The sequence below is a fragment of the Tenrec ecaudatus genome, chromosome 8, assembly GCF_050624435.1.
Source record: "Tenrec ecaudatus isolate mTenEca1 chromosome 8, mTenEca1.hap1, whole genome shotgun sequence".
In the NCBI taxonomy this organism is placed as follows: domain Eukaryota; kingdom Metazoa; phylum Chordata; class Mammalia; order Afrosoricida; family Tenrecidae; genus Tenrec; species Tenrec ecaudatus.
The window spans coordinates 36178724-36203508 of NC_134537.1; the positions used below are offsets into that span (position 1 = coordinate 36178724).

Here is a 24785-nt window from a genome sequence, read left to right on the forward strand (position 1 = left end):
TGAATTCCCTCGGGCATTTATTAGCAGCTCTGAGAGAACTTTGTAGCATGTCCTGACGGAACAAGTGAGCATTTCTTACCTACATTACAACCTCATAACTTCCACCACAAGCCTTACAATCACGAGCATTGACTGGGTGTGGCCATTACCGTGATTTACACTGTAATGTAGACTACAGTGCTGTCTGTCCACAGGATTGTGTGGGTGGGTTTGAGAAATACAGCATACCGTACTTCTGTCTGGACTATTCACCGTGCACCGCAGCCTAGCAAAGAAATCCTACAGTTGAGACACTGATTTGACATTGTTTAAACAGCAGTTCCCAAATTTATTAGCTGTGACGAACCCCATTTTATGTGGCACTCATTAACAGAGGTAGGGCGATTCTGGTCAGATCAGATCCTCAGCCAAGAAGTCTCCTGAGTCTTCTCAGTGCTCTGGGTTTTAACCTACGTTGGAAATTCTCTAGTCCTCCCAGGAAGTTTTTCCCCTCCAAGTGTTTCCCCAAATGGTCACCTTACCCAATTGGTGCCTTCAAACATTTTGAGGTCCAGTGGGTCTCCCTGGACGGTCCCATCGAGAAGGATCAGAGAGTGACAGCTGGCCATGGCCGCACACAGGGGGCCCCATGGCAAAGGCGAGCCTGAGGCAAAGCTGTGGACTTCCTGGAAACTGAAAGAGAAGGTAATTGATCAGTTAAGCTCATCAACACAGTAGTTCTGAATGTCTTGCCCTTAAAATCCTAGTGAGGTAGAGTTCTAGTCATGAAACCACGATATTCACCCTTTTACAGCGTCCCACCCCACTTCTAAGTTAACCTCATAGCTTTCACGCCCATCGATGGCCTTGATGCCTAGGGATCTAGCATCAAATGAGACCACTTGCTACGTCGACATGTGGCCAGGAACACCCCTTTCCTGGAGCCTTTGCTGCCTCATTTTTGAACAAGAATAGGCTACTTGTAGAATGATCCTTCCAAAGCCTGCAATGGAATTGAGATCTTTCCAAAGCCTGCGATGGGATTGAGAGGCAGATTTCATCCCTAACAAAGATCGCCACTAACGGATCAGTAATACAGGGTCAAAGGTCTTGGATGTGATCACAAAGCATTGCGTCCGGTTATTTGCAGCCAGCCCGTACAACAGCAGCCTTGCGAGAAGGGACCCGAGCAGCCAGCTCCCAGCTACTCTCTGCAAAGCGGAGAGAGGTGGGCTCTAAAGTGACACGTACCCGGGGAAAGAAGTCTGTCTCTAGGCTAATGAGGTGGAAGGGACAGGAAAGCCCCAGCTAGTTAGTCCAGTCACGTAAAGGCAGCCACCGCCTCCAGGCAGCCCGCACGTGGCAGCAGGGTTTGTCCTCGCTTGCTGCACTTCCTGCTGCAGACATGCTGCCTATTCGAGCCGCTTTCCCCTTTGACAGTACAGATCGGCTGATTTGCCATCTTCTCCGCTCACCCTACAGCACAATAGGAAAGGTGCCTGGTTCTTTCTAGACTCAAAAAAAAACCTTCCAAGCTGCAATCTCTGCAAAACGTGTTAAAAAAATAAGTTTCAGGGTGCAAGGAGCCCTGCGACATGATGGTCAGGGACTTGGTTGCCAGCCAGAAAGCCTACCCTGCTGCTGCATGGGATGCAGACCCGGTGACGGGCTTCCGTGGCGGGAGCTGCCAAGTCAGGCAGTTCTACTGGAATGGCTTCCATTGGCCCGACAGCAACAGGGGCGAAGTGGAAAGGGGAGGAGTGGAAACTGCAGCCATCGTTTTCCTCCTGCACTGCTCTGGCCAACCAAGTCCCCGTTGCTGAGCAAAGAACTTGGGGGCCCCTGGGCAGACAGGAGCAGATGCACAGTGAGTGGGCTCAGTGGCTAGCCCAGTCATTCCTCCGCTGCAGCACACTGCCCGGGCTGCCCCTGTCCCTCTCACGATGTTGACAGGCCCCGGTGTGACATCTTTACTGACGCGCACCGGCCTCTTGGTTACTGTTTGGAGCCAAAGTGCAGTCTCACTGCCACTGAGTTGTTTCCGACTGGACTCCACAAGGAAGGGAGCTGAGTGCCCTTCTCCACCTGCCCTGGGCAGGGCAGCTCAGCGATTGTCCCCTCCCCTGATCCAGTGTCAGTTTTGCATATCAGACAGAGCCTGTAAAAATATTTACAAGCTGTAAAACATTTAGCTAGCTAACCTTCCAAACTTCGCTCAGATGATCTGCTCACTTGCTCACCAGGCCATTATAAGAATCAGCACTGTGTATTAGACCACAGCATCATGCGCATTCCTTCCCTGCACTGCGTTGCCCTGAAGGTGGGTACATTTGCATCTAGACTGTGAGCTTCTTTCTTTTCTGGGCCCCCTGCCTCCATATCTGCCTACAATGCCCAGCCCCTCTCCCCAGGAAGTTTCTGCTGGTTTGAATTAAAACCAGCCCTTCCCTTACACCTCCTTTCCACTTAGTCAACTTGCTAAGCATCCACCTCATTTGATTCTACTTTTCCTTAGAAGTTTGAAGACCTACTTTCCCTAATCTGATCTGAATGTAGGACTCATTTAAATAGTTAGAATACCTGGGAGCCAACGTCAGCCCACATATGCATTCTTTAGTGACTTTCCTTTCTTAACACATAAAGGTTACAGATTTGAGGACCAAGTCAAAGGTAAGCTCAGCAAATACACACTCTGTTTTCTTGAAGGGACCTACCAGTTGCCAGCTGCAGGAACTACTCCCCACAGGTCCAAACCATCTTCTGTAAGAGTACCAGTCTGAGTAAAAATGAGACTTGAGATTAACACAAGGATTAAAGCTCTTAATGACATGGAGATTTCAACAAAGTTCCAGCTTCCAAGAAATCACAGTGATTCCCTTGCGCAACGCCCTCTTCTCTTAGCAATACCTTTGAAATCAGAGAAGGGCGTGCCCAAGACAAGATCAGGCAGGGGACACACACATTTGCCACCGCAAGGGGCTGTGTGCTCATTAAGTCACTAGGGCAAGGAGAGGCATGGGTTCGGTTTGGTTTCTGCGATTTATTGTCGTTGCTGAACGCGGAAGGTGCAGTGAATGGAGACCCCATCTCGAGTGTGACATTTTAGTCAGCACCTGCTGTCTCTCTGAAGCAGGTCTTGCGACTTCTCTCCCCAACACCCCCGCCCCCCCTCCACCATTCTTTCTTTTCAAGATGGTTTAGTTCACAGCTTGCCATCTGGTTCCCAGTAATTTTCTAAAAATATGAGTGACATAGTGACTGTCCAGATTGATAATGAAATGTTGATAGAGGGCTCAGAGTCTATAGAGAGATTCTAAGTGCTAATAATAGATATTAATTAATGCCCGTGAATGAGTTTTATTGTTAGATGATGAGGACAATGGCTGGCGGATTTGATTTGCTGTATTATGAGAGCGTATTTGTCAGCTGAGTATGATCACAGCACTTTTAATGTCCTCGTGGCCTCACAGTTGGTCCTTAATTACACAGCCTGGTGTCTTTCTGCAGTAGGTTAACAACATTAGGGCTATTTAACATCAAATAAGAGGACTCTCAGCTGTTTAACACCGTCAAGGCCAACCAGGGGACTAGGATGGCCTATGGAATGCTGCATTTCAACACCTAGGTCTCAGGTCTTTGCTTTTCTTCGGTCCTTTCTGTGTAAGACACTACAATTTATCGTATTTTATTAAATGACATTTTCCCACCCCCGTCGCGGCATCATGGTTAGTGGCTGGCAGCCACCAGCTGCTCTGTGGGAGTCAGAAGAGGCGCTCTACTTCAGGAAAGAGTGACACTCTCAGAAGCGCGCAGGGGCACTTCAACGCTGTCCTATGAGTCAATCTCAACTCAGTGGGTGGCAGTTTATAGCACATTGCATGAGCATGAAGCGTCAAGAGTAGTGCTGGTGGATGCTTTTGATGTTTACAGGGGAATAAGCCGGGAGGAGGCATGCCCAGCGAGGGGTGAAATGAGCACCGTAAGAGAGCATGGCACCGAGTCCCTGAGAGGTGCCAACGGTGAACTGGGCTCAGCTACTGGACAGAAGGTCGGATGGGCCACTCTTGGGAGAAAGGCCTGGGGATCCGAGACTTATGGAAAAGCAGCCGTTGAAAATGCTACCGGGTGGAGTTCTTTCTATTCTGAAACGCATGGTATCACAACGAGTCGGACCAACTTGATGGCGGTCGTCTTCCGGAGTCTCCCTCTGGACTACAAGTATTTAGTGGATTCTGCAAGGCATGTGGGAAACAGAGCCTACTCTAGGGGCTCTGGATCTGAGAATGAAGGAATCGTTGTTTCATCAATTCGTTCAGACTTCACAGAGGGCTGACATGCTTATGAACAACAATGCAAGAGGATTTGGTTCATCTCCCTCCTGCATTTATTTCATAAGGCCTTCATCCGCTGCATCTCAACTCCGAATCCCCATTGAGTTGTTCAATTTCAGAGTTCACAATTTAGTGCACACAGAAATGTTTTCTTGATAAGCAGATTATTTTAAAATATCAATATATGTTAACATGAAAACAGAGAGGCTACCACAGCAAAACAGGAGTGGAATGATGTTATTTCCCTACGTGGAAATGACCCTCAGACTACCAGCCTAATCATAAATAGGAAGAAAACAGAATTATGCCCAAGGTTCTGAAGGGAATAATATAGGAAGAGAAAATGTAACAAAATACAAGTCCAGGCTTGGGTTGAATTGCATAGGAAAGAAGAGGCCTTATTTTACACAGCTTGATAACAAAGACAATGTAAACTAGAAAAAAGATATAGGGAAAATGCAATCTGAATTGGACCCAAAATCCCTAAAAGAATTCAATGAGTTGTGGAGAGCTTTATTCCAGCATCATGCTGATGGAACTGGATCATGTAAAAGTTGGAAAGAAGCTGAAGAACTCATTCTAGTTCCCTCTTCTTATCTTAAAATGTCTCACAGAAAGTTAGCGTCAGATCTAGGATTAGAGTTCCCATTTGGCCAGTTCTGAGAAGTAAGGGTGCGTGGCAGTCGTCCGAGCTGTTAGGCCATTCAGAGTTGGGTGCAGCGGGCCTCCACGGGCCTACAGGCATTCTGGCGAGGAGCGCAGGAAGAGGTGCATGGAGGGCTTCCCAGAAGAACATGCATAGCTCCAGGAAAAAATGAGTTGTAGAGATGGACAGATCTGTCGGGGGCATCTTTTAAGAAAACCTTCCTCCTGCGGTTTAGATGCGAGTCAGCTGAGCAAGCAGCGGGAACACCTCCCAGGGAATGCCCATGGGCTCTCAGAGGGCCCTGCGTCCAAAAGGAAGCTATCTTTACAGTTAACACCACCGGGTCCTGACTGGTGGCCATGGAAGGCTTTCTTTGCTGAACAAAACCCACAGAGACTCAAACAAAAGTAATCTGAGAAACATGCCAACTGGTAACTGAGGCTTGGCAGATGTACTTTGCGAGTGTCTCTCTGGCCTGGCGCCCGTCTCCATGCCTGTCCAGAGGGGTCCTGCCTCAGTCATACCCACCCACCACCCTTTAGATGGAATAAATAAAACACACTTAGAAAAAATGTCACTAGTCTTCTCAAAAAGTGATGTGGGATTTCAATCTTCATCACGACAAGGCTCTTTTGTTCTAAGCCTGGCACGAGAGGCCCTCTCTGGATTTAATCTCTACGGATGTCTTAGCTCCACTCCCTTCTGCTCTGTCCTGCACGCATCCCAGGGGCCCAGTCCCTCTTCCCTGCCCCCCACCCCCCACCCCAACAACCAAAGCAACAACTCTACGGTGACCTCCCACCAAGGCAGGCCCTATCCACGGGCCTTTCCCGCAGACCTCCATTAAGGCACGCATGGCACAGCCCTGGCATCGTGGCCATCCCGGCCATCTCTGCTTCCTCAGCTAGACTGTGAGCTGCCTGTAAGCTGACAGTGTCGCATTAACAGGGTTCTCTACCAGCCCTGTGTCCTCTGCTCTGCCGAGGTAAGTTAACTCCAACTTTGAAACGAATGGTTGTCTTCTTGGCCAGCTCTTCAAATACGCCAAGGACATTGAGGGACCAGGCCAGGCTCACTGGCCTCAAAGAGCCAAACCAACCAGCCCAAGGTGAAGGTAGGATCCTACCAGGAAGGCCTGAGGCCAGCATCCCACAGGACAGCTGCCAGGAAGGGCCCGCACACACAGACTCTCCTTTCTTGAAAGAGGCAGCAGAGCTGGAGAAAGAACGCGTTCAGTGATGCTCTGGACAAAGCACTTTAGGAACCAAAATATTCCTCAACTTTTCCCCCTTTTGTAAACTAAAAAAGAAAAGCCAGTCAGTCAAAGAAGGTGTTATAATAAGAAACGAATTTGATGCACCAGCATGTTATAAATTTTAGCGTGAGAATTCTCATGATGTGATGGCCAGCCTCTGACTATGGGTCTCAGAAAGGGGACTCCGAGCTTGTGTCTCCTGCGGGCTCACTGTGGGCCCTAGCTGGTGTCAGTGTCCCATCTGTCGAACGACCAGACATGTCACATGCCCTGAGGCCCCTCCCAGCTCTGCTGCCCTGCAAACCTAAGCTCCCGGGTGGAAAGTTCGGGCCGTACTTTGTCAAAGCACACGAGGTTTAGTTGCCCGCACATGTTGATTCTCTGTGGCGAGATGCAAAAGATCTTCTTCTTCTTCAGCCTCTTCTGTGCATACACAATGCCCGTGGTGAGAGCAGCTGGCAGCACAGGCGGGACCGTCACGGTGAGAAGCAGCAAGGCCATGGTCACCGTCTCTCTTGAAGGGACCTGGCAAGGAGAGGGACGCAGAGGTTAGCCCAGCAAGTCGGGTCACCGTCCTCCCTGAAGTCCTCCGCCTGTAACGACATGGTCCTCCTGGCGGCCTAAGGTCAGAATACTCGGCGGAGTCTGCTCTCTCGGTGGGGCTGAGAGCATCCTCGGCCATGCCTACTGCGAGAGCATGCTCTTTGCCACCGCAGAAGAGAGGAGAGCGTTGATCTCAGCGCCACACTGACCTGTCTTCTTAACATTTCCTCTATCCACAAGCCCATCCCTTCACCGCCCATACACTTCCACACAACCCCTGGACTCCTGGGACACTGAGATTGGCCTTTGATGAGAAGGTCTCACATTAGTGCAACAGTGATTGGCAAATGGGCCTGCTACAAGTGACTGGTGGTTTGTAAATCTCTCTCCCCTATTCGCCTACAGACTCTTCAGACCCAGCAGCATGGATCTCCCTCATGTCTGCAATCCCAGAGTCTAGCTCAGTACACAAATTTCCATCTGAATATATATGTATATACAAGATTCTGCCAAGATCTCAGCACATATCATTCGCTAAGTTATTGTTGCTATTAGCTGCCAATCATGTGGGTCCTGACTCCTGACAGCCCATGCATAATGGAACGAGATGGTTCTCAGTCCTGTCCCATTGCCTTGGTCTACTGACTCTTCCACCACAGTGAACTGTAAGATTTTCTTTCTTCCTTTTCTTCCCATATATTTGAAATAAACTTATATGTCATGGAAGACTCCTCCAAGTTCACTTCATTTTTACTTTTCCTCCTCTTTTAGACACGCAGACCAATATTTAGCTCTGAGGAGTAAGGAAACTGAGTAAGGATAAGAATTTCATTAGCTGATTTTCAGAAGAGGATTACCAGGCCTCCCCCCTGCCCGGCCCACCCCAACCAGTCTATCTTACCTAGAAGTACCAGTGAAACCTGTTCAGCATCCTAGCAACATACATCCACCACTCACAAGCCCAGGTGGCTTCATGGGTGGGAGAAGGCCTGCTAACGACAAGGTCAGCAGTCCGAACCCACCAGCTGCTTTCTACTCGCATGCAGAGTGACTGTCTCAGAAACTCACAGGGCTACTCACAGGGCAGCCCTACCCTGTCCTGTTGATGGCTGCTTCAGAAGAGGCTCGATGGCAGTGAGGGAGAACGCAGGAGGGGCACTGCTCAGAAATCAAACCCAGGTCTGCTAGCTGGCAGGCAAGATGCACCACGAAACCAGCAAAGGCCTCACTGTTAGCACAGCACTAAAAAGTTAAGCTATTTTACATTTTATATAAAACCGAACTCAAACTCACTGCCATCAAGTTCATGCCAACTCATAGTGCCACTATAGGACAGGGTAGAACAGTCCCTGTAAGTTTCGGAGGCTGTAACTCTTTCTGGGAGCAGAAAGGTTGACCTTTCTGGTGGTTTTGAACCGCAGAGCTTGTGCGTAGCAGCTCTCTGCATGAGGACAACAGCTTACACGTACTGCAGTCTTTCTCCAGAGCGGGCACCAGGCCGGACTACAAACAATGTTGCTGGCTCCTCATAACAACCCTCTGATGTGACAATTGTCATGTTCCCCAAGCAACAGACTAAGAAAGTTAGGCTTGGAAATTTAAATAACTTTCCCAAGACCATATATGCTAGATACATGGTGAAACATTTTTAATTAACTAGTTTGCTTATTTTTAACAGTTCGCTGACATACAGTTCATGGATCACACGTTTTCAAGAGCTCCGTCGCATTCAGAGTTGTGCAACCATCACGCCAACCAGCTGCACGATCGATTTCCCTTGTGCTCACGGTTGTCGAAAACATATGAACAACAAGCAAAGAGCCCAGTCTCAATGGCAGAATGAAACAGAAAGAAACCTCCATCCAAACAAAGTAGAAGATATTAAAAACTGGAACGTACATTAGAGCGAGAAGGAGCTCAAAGGACATGGCAAAGGTGTCACAGATGGATGTACCTGCAACTGAGGAAGGCCGTCTATCTGATGAGGAGGTCTGATAGCACCCCTGAGCAATAGCCTGAGGGGATTGACCTGAGGCGTAGTCCACACAGGGGACCCTGAAAATGGACCTTAGTCCACCCAGGGACCCTTCACTGTTGTCCACAGCCTTCTGATAAATGGGTGTTCAGAATTTCGGCTCTCATACCTTTCCCTCCCCTGGGTTTGGTTTTTCCTGTCTCCAGTGATTGGATCACAAAGGCTGCTGTGCTTCTTCCAGGTGGACTTAACTAATTCCTCACTTTGATGGCTGTCTGTTTTTCAGACACCCCTTTAAAAACCACAGACGCTATGCTTTCTGGGAGCTGGGCACCAACTGCGTCCTTCACCACATTTGGCCATAGCACCCAGATGCTCAGTGATCATTGCTTAGAGGCAGACACTGAGCAGGGTAGTGTTATAAGAATGAATTGTTCTTAGATTAAGGTTCCCACGAAGTGAGCACATGGTGTGAATTGGAACCCAACTCCCTTTGGCTCCAGAGCTCAAGCCCTTGGACAACACACCAGTCCTTGTGGAACACACAACTAACAAGGGCAAGCGCCACCCCCCAAGGCCACAGGACTCCTTGATTTATTTTCCACATGCTCTCTATATTAACGGTTCTAACTCTGTAGACTTGCCGATGTTTTTTCTTTTTTTTTTTTTCCGATGTTTTTTCTATAAATGAACTGTCATTTTAACCAGAGAGCTTTTTTTTTTTTTTTAATATTGGGAACATAGATTCGAGTTTAGTACCAATGACTACTAGGTACATTGCTTGTCCAAACCTAGCTTATCCCAAATTCCATCAGTCTCTGGTTTTCTCATCCTCGCTCACAGAGGAATTTTGATCCCAAAGAGTTAACCCCATAGGGGGCTACGAAGGGAGTTCATAACTACCAGGTCTTGGGTTGGAACCATCAGCCACTTCCTGGAAGAAAGATGAGACTGTTTACTTCCATATGGATTTAAAGTCTCAGAAACCCAAAGAGGTGATTCTACCCTGTTTCATAGGGCTATGAGCTGGAATCAATGGGAGGGCAGTGAGTGAGTCTTTGCGAACCTGAGCCAGTGTAGATAGAGGCAGGCAATAAGTTCAAGGTTCTGACTTATAAGAACATGGAGTCTGGAATTGATTCAATTATATTATGATAGTGTGTACTGGATATTGAGTCCTGCCAAGGCTTCTGGGTCCATAGGAGAGGGCTCTGGCTGGCAGTCCTGCTGAGTGTTTTGGCTCCCTACATGAACCTGGCATTGAAATTCTGCTAAACTCTGTTCAAGTTCCATTCTACTGGTGCCAAATGCTCTACTCTTCATGTCCCCCACCTCCCACCCCCTGTCCCAGAAATACTCAGCAGAGGCACACTGCTGATAGAAATGAATGCTGCGGATACAAGTTGGACAATGGGCATTGCCTAGAAATGCTTGTGCCTGTATCTTTGCCCACCTCCCAGTCTCACCCTGGCATGGAATGTCCTGATGCCATTCATTTGGGCATTATAATTAGATCAGCCATTCACTTGAACATCTGCATTTGGACCTTTTTAGTCATCATTTTCACTCTTTTTCCACCAGCCTACAATGCTAAGACCCTAGTGCCCATGGCTGCATGGTTCAAAACAGAATCACATCCTGGCAACCAGAAAGGGAACCAGAACACCCACGAGGGATGTAATCCCCAGAACAATCAGCCATATGGAAGCCCAAGGGCAGTATTTGCCCAGAAACAAAGCTCAGAAAGGATGGTGAGGCAAGAAAGAAAGAGGAATGGAAATGGGGAGCCCAGGAGGAAGTGGGGAAAGTGCTGTTCCATTGAAGGAATCACAACATGGCATGAATGAAACCAAAAAGGTATATGAAGTGATGAATGGAAAACTAAGTGGAGCTGTAATTTCACTCGCACCACATTGTTTACTAGAAAAATAAGCAATTTGACTTTCAGAACCCGGCTAGAACACATAGGCAAACACATTAGTTGCATGGAGTGTTGGGAATCCCTGGGGACAATCGTACTTGCAAATCCTGCAGGAGAAGGTTCACACTTCTAGACCTGCTATTCAAGAGCCTCTTTAATCTGATCTACTAAGTAGTATCTTGTGAGGTTTTTCTCTTGATTACTTCCTGGTGCAGAAGATGCCAACCCTTTTCTTTCTGTGCATTGTGCCAACATCAATCTGCATGCCCTCTTATGTTTCTGATACAACGGATGAAAACCTCTCCTGTTCTTCAGGCTCAAGAAAAATGCATTTCCTCAGAGACTGTTTGGGCTTGGGCATCACAATGCTATACAACCCATGAAGCCCATCCCCATCCAGACAGCCAAAGGGGCCAGTGAACTTTGCAACTTTTCATCGCTATACTGGTCAATACGATCGCCACTCACTGCATGTGGATATTTACATTTAAGTGCATTAAAATGAAAACTACTTCAAACGTGTTTCCTTGGTCCCAGTAGCCGCATTCCAAATGCCCAATAGCTCCCCATGGCTCATATCTACCATATTGGACAGTGCAAATATGGAACATTACCACCATCTGACACAGATATATCAGACGGAATGACAGGACTAAGAGGCATCCTTAGCCAAGTCGGAGGAGTGGGGTCAGGTTCTCCAAAAGAGCTGTGCTATTGAAGAGTACTTACTTCATAGTGCATGTAGACTCCAAGGGCATAGAAAAAGCCAGCCACACCAAGACAGGCCAGGAACACAATGAACTTGAAGGCATCACTGTATAATTTGAAGTTCAGAGGTCGGGGGTACAGGATGGATCTCACCAAGTCACCTTTGGCTGTATTGTAACCTGTGTGAGAAATAGTCACAGATGTTGTAAGGTTCTGTATTACAGTTTCTCCGAAAACAAAAAATGCTTTGATTTAATTTAAGGATTGGTTACGAGGGTTATTTGGGTGTGGGTTGAAAGCAGCAAGGCGGTGACCTAAGACTGGATTTGCATTTATTATTCTTATGTGACAAGGAAGGAGTAACGGATGGCATCTCTGTGCCATGTCTCTTGTTCACACAGTGATCTTCCCTATTCAACGGTGGTGGTGTGCAAAAGAGGACGTAGGAGCGGAAGAAAGAGGTGACCAGAGAGATGAAGTGTTTAAAGCACAGATAGTTGTTGAAAATAATTTTAAAAATTAAAGGGAAAGAAAACAAAAGAGCAAGTAATTTCTTAAAAACATACAGGCAAAGATCTTCAGTTGTGTTATCCTTGTGATAAAAAAGCTTTCTAGAGCCATCATATTTTAGAATAAATTTCCATTTTCCAGATGTGATGTTCAAGGTCTCCTTCACCCAGATCTACTTCTACCGCAGTAGACTTTTCTCCATTGCTTTCTAGTTAAAAAACCAAACAAACCCACCTATGCATTTGTAGTTCTGTGTGTTGTAGGTATAGATCATCATGTCCTTCCTGCTCCCTGATAAGAAATCCTCCTGTATTCTATCAGGTTTGGTTCAAAATGATAGCTTTTCAAGTAAATCTCCCCAGAATTTTACTCCCATAATGTCATCCCTTCACTCTGGGCTACCGATGAACTAGGTCATCTGACATCTATCCTTGCTCCATGTTTTAATGAGCCTTATGGCTACATGTCTCCCATACCAGACCATCATCTTTAGTAAGGTCTAGAAGTTTATCAGAATGGTTTTCTTTAGCTGACAGTGCCTAGTCCTCAGTAGGTACTCAATATTTGAATGATTTATGATGACAGATTCCTATAGATTCTAGATATATATCAGTAGAGGAAGTCAAAACATTTTCATTCTGAGCCAGAACCTGGTCTCCTCACACATGACTTTGCCGTCAGTGGAAAGAGGACAGTCTTCGTTTCCCTGCTGCCCTACCATTTTCAACCTGTCAGGTGGCCTCCCCAGTTTCAACCTCCAAGTTCTTTTCAGGAGATGGCCTGAGGGATGCTTCTAGTAATGCCCACCAGCTTCTTTAAACATAAAGTAAAACTTTAGATAGAAGGATCGGATGAGAAATGAAACTAAAGCATGGAACTGTCAAGATCTATTTGAGATCTTTGAAAGCATGGAGTGGCAAAGACAAGCAGATAGCAGGATGTAATCGTAGAAGCTCTTGATTGTGTAATCGTGTCTATAAGGTTGGGGGTGGTTCTATAGCTATAGATAATCACGAAGGGTTTTAATTGACTGTGTGGACTGCTACACATCATGTTGTAGAAATATGAGTTGGGTAACAGGTTGGGGGATATGTTAGAGAAAGGTTTGCAAAAGTTGAAATGGAACAAAGACCATTTCTATTGTAGCAGTTTAGCCATGAGATGATAACTACTGGACAACACAATATCAACAATGGGGTTGAAGTGAAGGAAAAGGTCTAAGATGATTTGTCAAACCATCACCCCATTTGAGCGATAGACACTGAGGCATTGGAGCTGATGTTCCATGGCTTTTTGAAAAGCCAGGCCGTTAGCAGGAGGAGGCAATGCAGCCGGACACATTCCCTTTCATACGGGTTGCCTTGGAAGTGTTGGAAGGGCACCCAGGTGGAGACCATCCACCAGGAAGGGGCTGTTGAAAGGGACTAGGCTTCACAGTGGGAGTGGCTGAACTTTTGTTCTTGGAAATCCCTGAGCAGGGGCATAGAGGGAAAGGAAAAATGCAAGGAAAAGCAACACCATGAGTTTGCTTTTGAGCAATTCTACGCATTATACCCTTACACCTACAAACGTTTTAACAATCGATTCTATGAGTCAGAAATGACTTGATGGCAGTGAGTATGGATTTTGGTTTGGATTCTGGTGGTAATGCTGGCCACTCATTGGGAAAGAAGGTGACTACTACCTACCAGTGGGACAAAATCCGTGCTCCTAATCAAAGTTTTCCGAATGCAACGCCCTCCTTTCTCTAGTCTTGGAATACATTTACAATACCTAGAGGTATCTTACGAACCTGTTTTCAAAACAACTGCTCGGACAGGACCCTGCCCAGAGGGCTTGACCTGGATCACTTCTGTTCCGCAGAAAAGGACGTGTCTCCGGTAATCCTCCAGGCTGTGCGATTTCCAGGGCATGGTGTGCTCCGACTGGGGCAACGGCGTCTTTGTAACGGGTATACTTTCTCCTGAAGAAGATTGGTTGTTGGTGCCACAGGTATGAATTACAGGTAATTACTTAACACTGGTGCTCGCCAGTTTGAAGAGCTTATACAAAGCACAACTCACCCAGTCCTCATGTCTAGCCCACAGAGGTCAATGAGAGAGCTTAGAAGTGCTTGTTGATGGTTCAAGCAATAGTAAGCTTAATTGTAGGTATTTTAATTGCTTTTCTATGAGCGGCTATATTCCTGAGACAAGTGCTTAAAATTGCTAGATGGCATGATTTCTTGGGACAATATTAACTTGTTTCTTTATAGTGATCTTGAGCTTTACAGTAGAGCAGGAGGTTGGAGGCTAGCTACCAATTCAATGAGATTGTTTGGCTTATGCAGACCTGTCTCTTGATGAAGTGACTCAGCTACAGCGTGACCAGCGACCAGTTCCTTGCAGAGATTGGTCTGGCTAAGGACAGCCACCTGACGGGTCCTGGGTTTTAAGTGCTTGTGGAACACGGGAGTTTAAATAAGGGTTTCCTTGCAATGAGTGGAAAAATGCCCTTGGTCTCTTGTCACAAGTTTAAAACCTCACAACTCGTATTATGTAACCATTTAGGATCCACTTTTAACTTGAACTAGTGTAACTCCTTCATGTAATACACTGAAAAGAGCCATGCTGTCTAGTGTTGAAGTGCCCAGTCTGAAACAAAACAATGTTTCAGCCAAGCTCAGAGATTCAAGTTTTCTGATGGTTATGTCTGGTCAGAAGCTCCCTTGCCCTAAGAAAATGGCATCCACCCCCCTGGACAGCTTGCAGTGGAGAGGACTGGATAAGGCAGCTGTACCACTAGGGATGGATGCTTTGGCGGCAAGAGTAAGCTCCCTTGGTGTCTCTCAATCTGACATGGGGGCAGACATTAGGAGATCACCCCCTTCCCTCCAGTAAGGTGATAGGGCATCTGGCTTTGCCACCAAGGTCTTGTTTTTTTTTGGCCAGACATACCCCAGGTAAGGGGTCCCCCAAGATCCCCAGCATGGGAGGCCAATCTTCTATCAGAGTTAAACCCTTGACAAGGGAACACAGTAGCCAGCTGCAGCACTTGCATCCTAGTAGCAACAGCTGCCCCATGCCTTGTGAAGTTGTGAAGGAACAACTGGCTCCCCCCTTCCCCTTCCAGCTTTAGTATTATAGGATGTATTTAAACTCTTATTTAATAAAACCAGTTTGCTGAAACAAACATAAAAGCTAATGTTTTCTGCTTTAGCTGAGAGCTATACTAGGGATTAAAATGTCTCAGATTTGAACATATTCTATAGAGACCCTTTTATTAAGCATTAAGCAGGACAAAAACAAAATAAAAACAATCATCCGGATAAAGAAAACCATTATTATATACCCAGCTGAGGGAGCCTGCCTACTCGGGTCCCTGATAGAAGATAAAGAAACAAAGGAAATTATCCCAGGATCATGGTTGACGGCAGGTCAATCCCTCCCTCTAACAGGTGGGCTTGCAGAAGTAGAGAAAGGACCATCATTGGGATATATACACAGTTTAGGTTAAAATAAGTTGTAGGATTTGTCCTAGGCCTTCCGTTACCTGATTTTGTGATAACTGGAGTGTGACTCACAGTCATGCAACCCTAGGTGGGTCCAAGATAGAACCTGGATCCCACGGCCCAATTTCAACTAGATAACTTGTGTTTGACAGGCCACTTCCCGTAATTTCCCAGGAACATTGTAAATCATGTAAATAATCATTATTAAATGAATTTTGTTAAAGCTAGAACTTGACACGGCTGCCTTATTTTTTCTAGTTCTTGCCAAGTTTTCATTTGATGTGCTTCCTCTTACATACTTTGGACATGTCAGGAGAGACTAGTCCCTGCAGAAGGACATCATGCTTGCTGAAGAATAGGGTTAGCAAAAAGAGAAAGCCCCTCAAATAAATGGCTTGTTACAGCAGCTGCAACAACGGGCTCAGGCACAGCATCAAGTACGACGCTGCACAGCGCCACGCAGTGTTTCCTTCTGTTGTGCGTGGTGTCATGCTGGGTCCAAATTGACTGGAGGACACCCAACAGCACAACCGTCAGCTTTCCACCTAAACACGTTTCAGCCTTCCCATTTTTCTGGCACTCACGCTAGTGGAAAACAGTTTTGTTTTCTTTTTCTGACAGGTTTCTGCTTTACACAGATCGCTGCTTTCACAAGCTGTACTCTGCTGGATATGCGGATCATTGATGCTCCTAACCCACTTATCCATGTATTCATTCATTCAATATGCATTTTCAAGTGATCCTTCTGTGCCCTAACACCACAAAGGTCTTACAATACCATAATGAACCAAAGAAACAGAAAGCCAGACCTCATAAAACTCAGAGTGTCATAGAAAATAGTTAGACATACAATAAGTTAAGTACTGCGGTAGCGCTGCAGGTGATGGGATCCTCTAACCTGAAGCAGTGGCACTGAGAGGCTTCCTGGGTAACGCATAAATGAGAACTCGAAGGAACATAGTATCAGCCAGAGTAAGGGAGAGAGAAGCGTATTCTTAGAGGAAGTGAAAGGAAAAGCATGATGTGCTAGGGGCACGATAAATAGTTGAGGAAATATGGGGTATTGAGCACGAGAGTTGCAGAAATGAAAGATGAATGAAAAAGAATCGCTCCACGAGCTCTAAGAATATACTATGTTATATACTATGAATATACTATGTTATATACTATGAATATACTATGTTATATACTATGAATATACTATGTTATATACTATGAATATACTATGTTATATACTATGAATATACTATGTTATATACTATGAATATACTATGTTATATACTATGAATATACTATGTTATATACTATGAATATACTATGTTATATACTATGAATATACTATGTTATATACTATGAATATACTATGTTATATACTATGAATATACTATGTTATATACTATGAATATACTATGTTATATACTATGAATATACTATGTTATATACTATGAATATACTATGTTATATACTATGAATATACTATGTTATATACTATGAATATACTATGTTATATACTATGAATATACTATGTTATATACTATGAATATACTATGTTATATACTATGAATATACTATGTTATATACTATGAATATACTATGTTATATACTATGAATATACTATGTTATATACTATGAATATACTATGTTATATACTATGAATATACTATGTTATATACTATGAATATACTATGTTATATACTATGAATATACTATGTTATATACTATGAATATACTATGTTATATACTATGAATATACTATGTTATATACTATGAATATACTATGTTATATACTATGAATATACTATGTTATATACTATGAATATACTATGTTATATACTATGAATATACTATGTTATATACTATGAATATACTATGTTATCAAGACGGGTCCTCTCTTTCTTCTTTGTGAAGGATCCAAACATTTACTCCTATGAACTCTAAAGAGCTATTGAAAAGCCATGTACTGCCAACAGGACAGACAGATCGTCCTTGGAAAAAGTACAGTCAGGGTGCTCCTTGCAGGAAAGAATAGTGAGACTTCATTTTACATACTTGTCAGGAGAGACCTGTCCCTGGAGAAGGACATGGTGCTTGGTGAAGCAGAGGAGCAGTGACGACCAGGAAGGCCCACAACGCGATGGAGTGACACAGTGGCTGCAGCAACGGGCTCCAGCATGAGACCACTCATGCGCCGTGGCCGGGCTCTGGGCGGCTTTGTGTATGTTGTGCATAGGACACACTATGAATCGGAATCAACTCAACTCAATAGCACTGAGCAACAAATACTGTCTATCTTCATCCCTCTTCCTCCTGGGATCTTTGCATGGAGTCTCCTATTTGGGACTACAATATTGGTATTTTTTTTCATCCTGAACTCCCTTCCCCTCCCTGACTTTCCTATTTCTCTTATGCTATCACCATATTATTGGGTTATGGATTTAAAATCTCAGCATCATCTTAGACCTCTTCTCTTCAGACGCTCTGCCTACTGCCAGAATGATTCTCAAAGTTCTGTTGTTTCTTCCTCTCAAGTCTGCCTTCCCGAGCAGAGTCACCCGTGGAAGCAATTGTCCTCTAACCCCTAGTGGCAGTACTAACAATGGATTCACTGTGGTTTGTTTAGTTCTTTGAAGTGAACACATAATATCTTATCAACTGTTTGTAGATATAGCTGATGCAATATTAATTCTCTTGGCAACTATCCAAAAGATGGGTGGCCCATACCTTTTTCTACTGTCCCCTGGTGACTGACAAAACGACAGACTATTTAAAGTGCAACGAATTAACTTAGAGTTCAAGAAGTATCACTTGTGGAGGCCAAATTAAAATGTTAATAACGTCTCCTGGCTCCTAGATTTGAAGAGCATTAGAAATAATTTAAAACTTCATCAGTCTTTTGCTAAGTGTACAATTAGCAAGATAATGTGCTATATTTCTAATTTGGAAATGGTATTATGGTGATTACAGTTATATAATTTAAGATTTTTTCATTTTTCTAGGCAACTGAAGATAGGGACTTGAATATTTATATAACTATTTATATACTCATTTCCTCTAGTGGTGTGTAAGGGAATATATATATATATCTATACACACACAGACACACATATAATCTATTACACATACAATATATATTGATAAATGCATGGATAAATGAAAGAAAACAATTACCCAAGCTGTTTGGCTACCGATTTTTCTAAACTAATTTACGTCAGGGTTGTATTTTTTATACTTTAAGGTGCAGCAAGTTCAGCAGTTCAAAGCCACATAGATGATGCTTTCTCCACACATCCAGAGGTGTAGTTTCAGAAGCCCACACAGCACTTCCACCCTGCTCTAAGGGGTTGGTAGGGGTCAGAATCAACTCTATGGGTGGGAGGGAAGCTACAAGAAAGTGCCGGACTGCTGACTGCCAGGTTAGGTCTTGACACCCAGTGACCACTCCGTAGGAGGAAGAGCTGTACTCTGGATGTCTTATCAGCAGGGACCCTGGAGAGGAACTCCTTGTTTGATAAAGGAGGTCATTGAGAAGGAAAGTCCCTGATGGATTGACGGAGAAGTTGCCACCATGGGCTAGACCTAACAATCGTGCAGCTGGCTCAGGACAGGATGGTATTTCTTTCTGTTACACATCACGTGCCTGTGAGTTGGAATGTAGTTGGTCACCACTAACAATAATGGGAGCCAGTGGGGTCGGAGGGTGAGTTAACAGCAAGGAAGCAGTTTGAAACCAGCAGCTGTCCTTCTCCTTCCTTAAAGAGCTACAGTCTGGGAAAACCCATGAGAACAGCTCAACTCTGTCCCCCAGGGTCACTGCGAACCAGGCAACAATCTGTGCCCATCCACCAGCTCTCTCTTCCCACTGAGGCACTATTCCCACCGACTTTATTATTATTCCCACCGACTTTGGGGTGCACAACCTCCTGCTCCATTGTGACTGACCGCGTGTCCATCTGAAAAGAGGAGCCGACACCAGAGAAGGTACATGCTGTGACAACTGGGAGTAAAAGGCATGTGGGCCGGCCTCCCTTTGCAGAGCAACAAGCCTCAGACAGTGTCCCAAGCCAAGAATGACACAGGCGGAGGAGAAACCAGAGCTGATCTAAACTGGGTGCCCCTCCCCAGGGCTCCGCCCACCCTAAGCTGGCTTGACTGGAGTCACGTGGAATGTAAATTGGTGAAGAAAACTGACTCAAACCTATCATGTTACACTGAAAAATTTTAAAACGGGCAAAAATGTAGAGGCACAATGAAATTCTAGTTAGGAAATGAAATTAATTTCTGGGAGGAAAAGAGGTGAGTCATGAAAAGACGCCTGCTGTAGGCTTGCGCTCCCCTCGACCCTCAAGAACAGGGTGTGCACACAGACCTGGGTGAAGCAGGGCCTGCCAGGGCTGGGTGGAGGCGAAGGAAGAGGGGGCACCGAGCCCCTGTACAGGACAATGGGAACATCTGGCCAGACACACTGGCAAGAGTGGCACAGCCTGATAAGCCCATGCCACCGAAGTCCACACCGGAGAGTGCAACATGGCAGATATTTTGTTAATATGTATTCATCCCAGTGACAGGGGGAAATTTAAGCTTCTTGTACAAGGGAGTTTGTAGCAGTAAAAGGATACTGACCCGATCGCAGACCGGTGCTAGGATGGGAACTTGAAGAGGGAGAAAAAATGTGACAAGGTGTGGACAGGAAGGCCCAGGTTCACCTACCGGAGAATCGTCTTCCTCACCCCTGTCATTTAGGCTGAGGAGCAAGTCTGAGCTCGGAATCAGTTTCCCCACACTCACTATCTGAGCAGCTCTGGCCCCGTTGCACCTCAGGCCTCATTTCTAAACTCTTCTAAAAATTATAAAGTCCCTACCATGATTGAGTTCGGACTCATCTCCCTCCCTATACTATAGGGTAGACCTGCCCTTTGGGGTTTCAGAGACTGCAACTCTTTATGGGAGTAGAAAGCCCGGCCTTTCTTCCTCTAAATCCTTAGCCTTATTTATTTGCTTGTTTGTTTATACCTACTTATCTATTTCTCCTCTCACTCATGCATTATGTATTCATGTAATTTCACGATAAAGAGTCATTTGTAAAATATATATTGCTATCTGTACAGAGGAGTATTTTGCAGGCAGAGAAAACACACACTGGGTCACCTTTGTGGACAAAGGCCCTGGGCAGACATGTGCAGTTTCAGGAATAGACTCCGCACCTTCTGATTGTTCTATCAGAATTCTTCCCGCCAGGATGTACCTGAGGGGCAGTAACGATGTCGACTGGGCGGTAATATATTTAGAGCATGCTGTTACTAAGAGTTTTTTAGAAGAAATTCATGAGAAAGACACATCCTTCTTTCTGTTTTAGGTCTCTCTCTAAAATTGGCCTTTATCCATTCCCAATGGTGAGTAAATATTCCAGAAAGAGAGCCTGGGGAAAACTACTTATCATTCAAGGTCACACAAGGCCAGTGGTTATGAGGAAGCACAGTGTACCTGTTGGACACCTGTGGCTGGCTCTGGGTGCTCCTGAGAGTCAGGTCCGTACTGCACACCCTCCCCGGCTCGGAAGGAAGGGAAGATCCAGGGAGCAGACCTATCTTTCCTCCCCTAGATTCCGGCCTGCCTTGCTCCGGGTGCTAGGGACACAAGTCCTTCATTGTCAGGGTGTGGGAGCTGAGATACAGTTTCTGTGCGTGAGGAAGAAGGACGGCTTTCCTTGGGCTTATGGTTTGCAGGTTGGGTACTATGGCAACATACTGGCTGAAAGATACGATCAGTATGCAAATCCTCATCGTTATCATGATAAGGCAGTTAGATTTCAGCACATCAGAAGGGTATTTTATAATTATACCAAACATTTATGTTTACTCTGTTTTCTTGCCTCAATTTCCAATTAAGAAGGCTCATTTTCAATGTGAAATCCGCTGGTGTTGAACCATTTAAGGGTAGTTAAGAAGCTCTCTTTTCACACAAGGGATGTTGACAAGTTTGGCGGGAGCTTCCCCTTCATAAACACACACACATGCACACACACACGTGCACACCGGCGAGACAAATTGCGGTTCATGACCACGCGCTGTGTGAGTAGGTGTTTCCCTGGAGAATATTGTGGGAGTGGGACCTTACGAACTGCACAGATGCAAAGCAGCTGTTACAGAACACAGATGTGCACGAGGGCGGCCCCACACAGGTGGAAGCGTGGGTCCTGCTCCGGGACACCAACTAGAAACCTAAACTCGATGGAGCCCACAATCAACCAGCAGGCTTACCTGTGTCTGAAGGTTCAAGTCGACTCCATCTCCACGGAAACTCAGGTTCCCATTGTTAGAGAGCAGGGCTGGGTAAAATCGTTAGCCCTTCTGATGCAGAGGGTGGGTGATCTTTTAGACTGATCTTGTTTGGGTATGTGCATAAATCATTCACATGTTTCTAAAGAAATTGGGTCTCAAGCAATATAGTGGTTTTGTTAGGCAGGCTAGCGTAAGGCTAAAAATGTCCATTAACGCATGCCCAGAGAGCCAAGCATGGGAACAAGGAGTGTCACACTGCACATGCTCAGAGGTTCAGGTTTCCCGCAAGTAGGCATGGGTGGGCACTAAACCTGAACTGACCCACCTAGGCCACCGGGATTGGCCCACCTAGGCCAGGTGAATTCAATTCAGCCAACGGGCTCAATCAGGGGTCATCCACCACGCCACCCCATGGAATCCTTGAAAAGGCAGGAGGTCAGAGTCGAGACAGACTTTTCTGTGTGACGCTGAGCAGCTTCCACCAAGCTGCATGGTCGAGAGGAGTTCTATGGGTGCCGTGTAAACCTGAAACTTCTTCTAACTCTCATAAAACTCACTTGGATCATGAACCAGGCTTCGGCGTGAATGCTTTCTCATGTGGGGCCAAGGACCAAGGTGTAACCCTAGCTCCAGAGAGACCTAACAGCCTCACCTTTTTCTGAACCCAAAGCACTTGATCCTCCCACCTCTCCAACAATTAACCTCCTGTTGTATTAGGTGTTTCTTCTAGTTTCATTTTTAGGTTGGCTGAATTCTTTCAACAGTGCTAAACTTGCCCTGTTGGAATATATTGTTTGAATGGGAAGGCTGGGTGTGTCCCTCATGTATTTTTCCATGTTTGGAGTGTGGGGACTGATAGAAGGTAGATGACTAGGCCCTTACCTGATTTGCTAGCATTTGTCTAAAGGGTTGGCTCCATCTCAATAGCACTTGTCTAATGGGTTGGCTTACCTGTGAGCATGCCCTCATTCACCACACAGATTCCATCCATCAGAATAGCGTCGCACGGCAATGACAATTTCCCTGGGAGAATCAGTGTGTCCCCAGGAACCAAGAAACGGGATTCCAGCTCCTGTAGACCTAGGCAACAGCAAGGTCTCCAAGTTAGCTGATCTTTTTGTTTATACTGAAAATGAAGGCGACCGAGAAGACTTGTCCACATGATGGGCAGGCTTACCCTACCTCTCATCTGCTTAAGTGCCTTTCCACTCAAGTGCACATTCCAAGAAAACCAGCATTCAAGAACTGGTTCCTCCAATATAGCAAAGGATTAGCTCAGCCACAAATTCCTGCCTTGATCTGAGGACAGTGCTGTGTCCACAGTGGCTGAGGTGCCTATTGGCTGTGACTTACCTTCTTTGAATGGGTTCTTGATCCCCTGCAGTGCACCCGGTCTCTTTGGATTGTGACCAGGGAGACCAGCCAGATAATTTAATTGGACCTCACTCCTTGCAGACTCATCGCCACCCCACCTCAAGCCAACTTAGAGCAAATGCTATGTGTGCAGCCAGCAGACTACAAATCTGGAAGGTCTGGAAATATATGATGTAGAGAGAGCATGGACTCATTTGGATAAATAAAAGAAGGACCATAGTCTAGTCAATAATAATCAGGCATGTGAAATATGAAGAATAGAGGGAATTTGAAGCAACATTGGGTAGGAATGATGCAGTCAGGAATGGGATGAGGGTGAAGCAAGCGAGCTGCCTTGAGGACAAATATGCGACATGGCCCTCATGACCACTCTCAGTGTCCTAAACGTGCAAGGCTAGCATTTTTTTTAAACAATTTATTGGGGCTCATACAATTCTTTTCACAGTTCATACATATACATACATCAATTGTATAAAGCACATCTGTACAGTCTTTGCCCTAATCATTTTTTTCTCTTTTCTTCTTTTACATTTTATTAGGGACTCATACAACTCTTACCACAATCCATACATATACATACATCAATTGTATAAAGCACATCCATACATTCCCTGCCCCAATCATTGCAAGGCTAGCATTTATACAGACTTGCCTCCCTAGATTTTGCCCATGAAGTGTCTGGCTTGCCTCACCTTAGACTCTCTCCATCCTGAGTTCAATCAGGAACGGCTATTTCTAGGCTAAGAATCAAGGGTAAGTGGAACGGATTCCAGCTTCAAATATTAGGGTGTGGGGAGAGGCAGAAGAGGCCACTTACCTTTATCTTTCACACTGATTGTCACCTGGACTTTGTTGTGATCCTCCACAAGGTTGTGCAGTTTAACTGATTGCTATCAATTCAAAGGTGGTGGTTACATATTAGAACCCTTATAGGTAAAAGCACGGTATCTCAGAAGAGTAAATGCTGAGCCTCCTGTCATTGACAAATGAGCTGGCGACCAAAAGACTCAACTTAAAAACAATAAATAAATAAAATAAAAAAAATAAATAAAAAGACTCAACTTCTGGTTTTAAAGCTCCCACTTTGCTTCCTCAACCCACCCCACCAAACCCCTACTTGCAACTGTGCAAATATGCTCCTTAACTGAATGTTGTGTCACTCCCAGGAATGTAAAGCACAGTGGACACCCCCGGGGCCTGCGCAAATGACCCGAGGCTTCACTTCTTGAAGATGGATGCAGGAAGAACAGCTTGCTTCCTTTCTGCATGCCTCGTTCCCTCCCCACAAACCACCAAGCAGGGCTTGAGCTGTCCGTACTGATTTTCCTTCCTACTGGAGGAGCCTGTGACTATGAGGGGGCTTCGAAAAGTTGGTAGAAACATTCCACTTTCTCTGTTCCATCTTTCAAAGCGCCCTCATATGCAGGTTGTATTCTGAAAGTAGGCAGGAGAGCCACCCCTTCCTGGGTGAGTTGATGGCTTTTCATATGGGATAATAAGAATGCAGAGGGGAGTCACCCTGCTTAGCACCCCTGGATAAGAAACTCATTTCGCTTCTTTAACTCTCTTTTCCTCGTCTGAAGAAAGGGATATTTTGTAGGCTTATTTTATGCTTCAAATGGGATGCGCAGTACAAACCATTTACATTCATTACTACCTAAAAGATTCACAATTTGGAAGTCCCTAGCCGTGCTGGGCAAGTAGGCCTGGGGGTCCAGGTCCAAAGGGTGCCCACATTGAAAACCCTCTGCCACACAGTTCTGCTCTGACGCACA

The 24785-nt window shown here is 45.4% G+C and overlaps 1 protein-coding gene across 1 annotated transcript in view; it reads right to left on the minus strand.

Moving 5' to 3' along the window:
- Window positions 1–24785, minus strand: part of ATP13A5 (ATPase 13A5) — a 114979-nt gene that overhangs the window by 56038 nt on the left and 34156 nt on the right. The window contains exons 8-14 of the mRNA XM_075555886.1: window positions 23828–23900; window positions 22588–22716; window positions 13661–13831; window positions 11380–11537; window positions 6548–6736; window positions 2694–2755; window positions 522–672 (exon numbers count right to left, since the gene is read on the minus strand). Coding sequence (XP_075412001.1) covers window positions 522–672; window positions 2694–2755; window positions 6548–6736; window positions 11380–11537; window positions 13661–13831; window positions 22588–22716; window positions 23828–23900 — 933 coding nt within the window. The remainder of the gene's footprint in view (window positions 1–521; window positions 673–2693; window positions 2756–6547; window positions 6737–11379; window positions 11538–13660; window positions 13832–22587; window positions 22717–23827; window positions 23901–24785) is intronic.